The sequence below is a fragment of the Notolepis coatsorum genome (assembly GCF_963971535.1).
Source record: "Notolepis coatsorum genome assembly, chromosome: 6".
NCBI lineage: Eukaryota > Metazoa > Chordata > Actinopteri > Aulopiformes > Paralepididae > Notolepis > Notolepis coatsorum.
The window spans coordinates 29,488,581-29,491,817 of NC_140170.1; the positions used below are offsets into that span (position 1 = coordinate 29,488,581).

The 3,237-nt window shown below is 48.5% G+C and overlaps 1 protein-coding gene across 1 annotated transcript; it reads right to left on the bottom strand.

Annotated features, from left to right (window-relative positions):
* Window positions 1–867: 867 nt before the first annotated feature.
* Window positions 868–2,388, bottom strand: LOC311229425 (E3 ubiquitin/ISG15 ligase TRIM25-like; the record flags this gene model as incomplete). Its single annotated transcript, XM_084315508.1, has 1 exon — window positions 868–2,388. The coding sequence occupies one exon, from the start codon at window positions 2,386–2,388 to the stop codon at window positions 868–870; it is 1,521 nt and encodes a 506-aa protein (XP_084171634.1).
* Window positions 2,389–3,237: the final 849 nt, after the last annotated feature.

The following is a 3,237-nucleotide window of genomic DNA, read 5'->3' on the forward strand; positions in this document are numbered from 1 at the left end:
TTTATAACTATAACGAATCCTACCCCGGATTTAATCCAAAGAGCACCTACTGAAACAAAACCAAGAACGCTGAAGCCCTCTCCATATCCTCTTTTTAATCTGTAAAATAATAGTGAATTGCCAGTGATTTTTATTTTTTTTACAGTCTAGGTCTGTCTCCCTGAAAGTCTGCCACCACAAGAACAACTCTCTCTCTCTCTCTCTCTCTCTCTCTCTCTCTCTCTCTCTCTCTCTCTCTCTCTCTCTCTCTCTCTCTCTCTCTCTCTCTCCTTGAGCTCTTTTGATAATGCAGAAGGGTCTGTTCTAAAACAAAATAGTTGCATTTACGACTGACCCATGCCCCACACATCCTGGCTGTGGGTTCAACGAAGACCTTGAAGATAGAAGAGTGTCCCGTATGAAGTGTCCCGGCTTCCCAGAGATAAGAGGTGAGGGAGAAGGTTATAGGCTGAATCAACCTCCCCATGTTGGTCCGGCCCCCACATTGTTACCAACCCCCCCTGGAACAGAGAGAGAAGGGACAGACCGAAATCCCACAGTAATAACCAGAATGACCAAAGGTGATCAAATACAAATAAAATGGTTGCATATTGTTGTCCAACCTACCCAGAGTATGAAAATAAAGAGTTTGACTTCCCCACATGCAAAGGGACAGAGGTTTTGAAGATAGGAATCAAATATGTGAATATGCGAATATCCACTCAAACAAACTTTACCCCGGTAGGCTAGAAACTGTGTCCCTCAGAACAATGATAGAGTGACTGAGTGAATGTAACTCCTAATTACCTCATCTTTCACAACTCAGAATATTCAAGATAAATTGAAATCCAAAACCCTGGGTAGAGGAGCTGTGAATGTCACTGATCTCTACTTCAGCTCACAAAACTCAGCCTCCCCAGAGTATAACCTAAGTCCAGGATAGAGAGGCTGAGTGAATGTGGTGTTGACTCTGTGCAGGAGGGTCATGGTGTCAGAGACGCTGTAGAAGGACAGAGTACCTGCCCTGTGATCCAGGTACACTCCTATTCTGGAGGACCGGGGGCCCGGTACTGTTATGCTCTTGTTATTGTGGAGGAAGCTGTAATCACCTAGAAATCTGTACTCTAAAGCCCAGGATTTGGAATTGTATCCAAAAACACAGTTATCCCAGGTGCCTGTTCTACTAATGTCTTTGTAGGAGGCTGCTACACGAACCCATTCACTCCACTCCACCTCCCAGTAACAGCGTCCAGTCAGACCTTCTCTACCCAGAACCTGAGGCCATCCAATAAATCTTTCTGGGTGTTTAGGATATGATTGCTCTTGATACACATATGTTGCTTTTCTGTTCCCCTCAGACAAAGACAGATGTGTGTTTGTTGTGTTTGGGTCCAGTGTGATCTGAGAGGAATATTGTAAGAAGTCAGCTCTGGTCTTGGGCTCTGGTGGCAGTAAAACATTAACTGCATTCACTGTTGTTGAGATTCTGGGCCACTGCTCTTTCAGAACGTCCTCTACTTTGTTTCTCAGCTCAGACACGACCTCAGTCACATCTGCAAAGTACAGGAGAGGAAGGACACCGATGCTGGGTAAGTCTGTAGACTCACTGGGACTGGAGAGGGGGGGGTGACTCTGTAGAAAGTGGATGTGGTCCTCTGTGTGTGAGAGCTGCTCCAGCTCAGTGTCTCTCCTCCTCAGGTCCGCTATCTCCTGCTCCAGTCTCTTCTGCAGTTCTTCAGCCTGAGTCACTGTGGTCCTCTGTCGGGCTCTGATGACCTTCTTCAGCTCAGAGCGCCTCGTCTCCAAGGAGCGTATCAGCTCAGCGAACATTCTCTCACTGTCCTCCACTGCTTTATCAGCAGAGCGATTGAGAGAATCAACAGCCTGTTGGGCCTCTTTGAGTCGCTTCTCTCTCTCCTGGACTTTCTGCTGACGAGAGCAGGTGTTCTCCAACTTCTCCTGAAGCCGTGTGGAGGCTTTGACCAGCTTGTGTTTCTTTAACGGAGCTACAGTATAATGAGGCTGGAGGTGAGTTTCACAGAAAGAGGTCAGACATACCAGGCAGGACTTGAGGGCTTTCTGCTTTCTCCCAGTGCAGAAATCACAGGCCACATCTGCAGGTCCAGCATAACAGTGATCAGGAGGAGCATCTTGGAGTCCTGTCTTCATTAGTTGTTCTATCACTTCAGCCAGCATGTTGTTTTTCTTCAGAACAGGCCTCGGAGTAAAAGTCTCCCTGCACTGGGGACATGTGTAGATCCCCCTCTGATCATCGTGATCCCAGCAGTCTGTAATACAGCCCATACAGTAGCTGTGTCCACAGGGAATAGTTACCGGATCCTTCAGTACATCCTGACAGATACAACAGCAGCACAGGTGCCGGTCCAGATCAACTCCTTGCTGCGCCATTTTATTCTACAAAGAGACAGTTTCAAGATGCACAATGAGATCTTCTTCTTCTTCTTCTTATTTGAATTTCCGGCAGAGTAGACGCATCGTGGCGTATTACTGCCCTCCGCAATTCTTTTTATGGGCTCTTCTTCTTCTCCTTCTTCTCCTTCTTCACCTTCTTTTTCTTCTTCTACTGGACCCCGTCATCAACTACATTGTCCATTGGAGTGCAGCTACTGCTGCTACTTCCTGCCTGAGCCCCCCTCCGCGGGACCCTCCTTGCCCCCTGCTATCTTATCCTGGGCTGCTTTGTCCCTCGCAGCCTTGTCCAGCGCAGCCCCCTCAGCCAATTCATTACACACCTCCTTCCAGTCCAGACCTTCCAATCCCAGATGTTGAACCGCTATCCTAACAATCATCTTCACCATCTCTGTTCTACCCTTAGCCTCTGCCATACCAGTAACTACCCCTGCCACGAAGGCCACAATACCTAATTTCTCCTCCCTTCCCCTCTCTCTTTCCACCTGCTCTACCCTCACTGCCAAATGCCCTCCTTCAACCCCCTGCACCCTTTCTTGGCTACCCTGTCCTGCCCTGCTAACCGCCCCAGCATACGTCAACTTACCCTCCCTTCTCTCTCTCCGATCCGCGACCTCCTTCATCATCACCTCGCACCCCCGAAACGCTACACTATGCTCCCCACCACAACTACAGCACTTCGGCTTCACTCCCTCTCCACACTTCCCATATTCATGTTCCCCGCCACACCTAGCGCACCTCATCCCCTTCCTACACGTAGTAGCTATATGGCCAAACCCCTGGCACCTATAGCACCTAAGAGGATTATGAACAAATTCCCTAACCCTA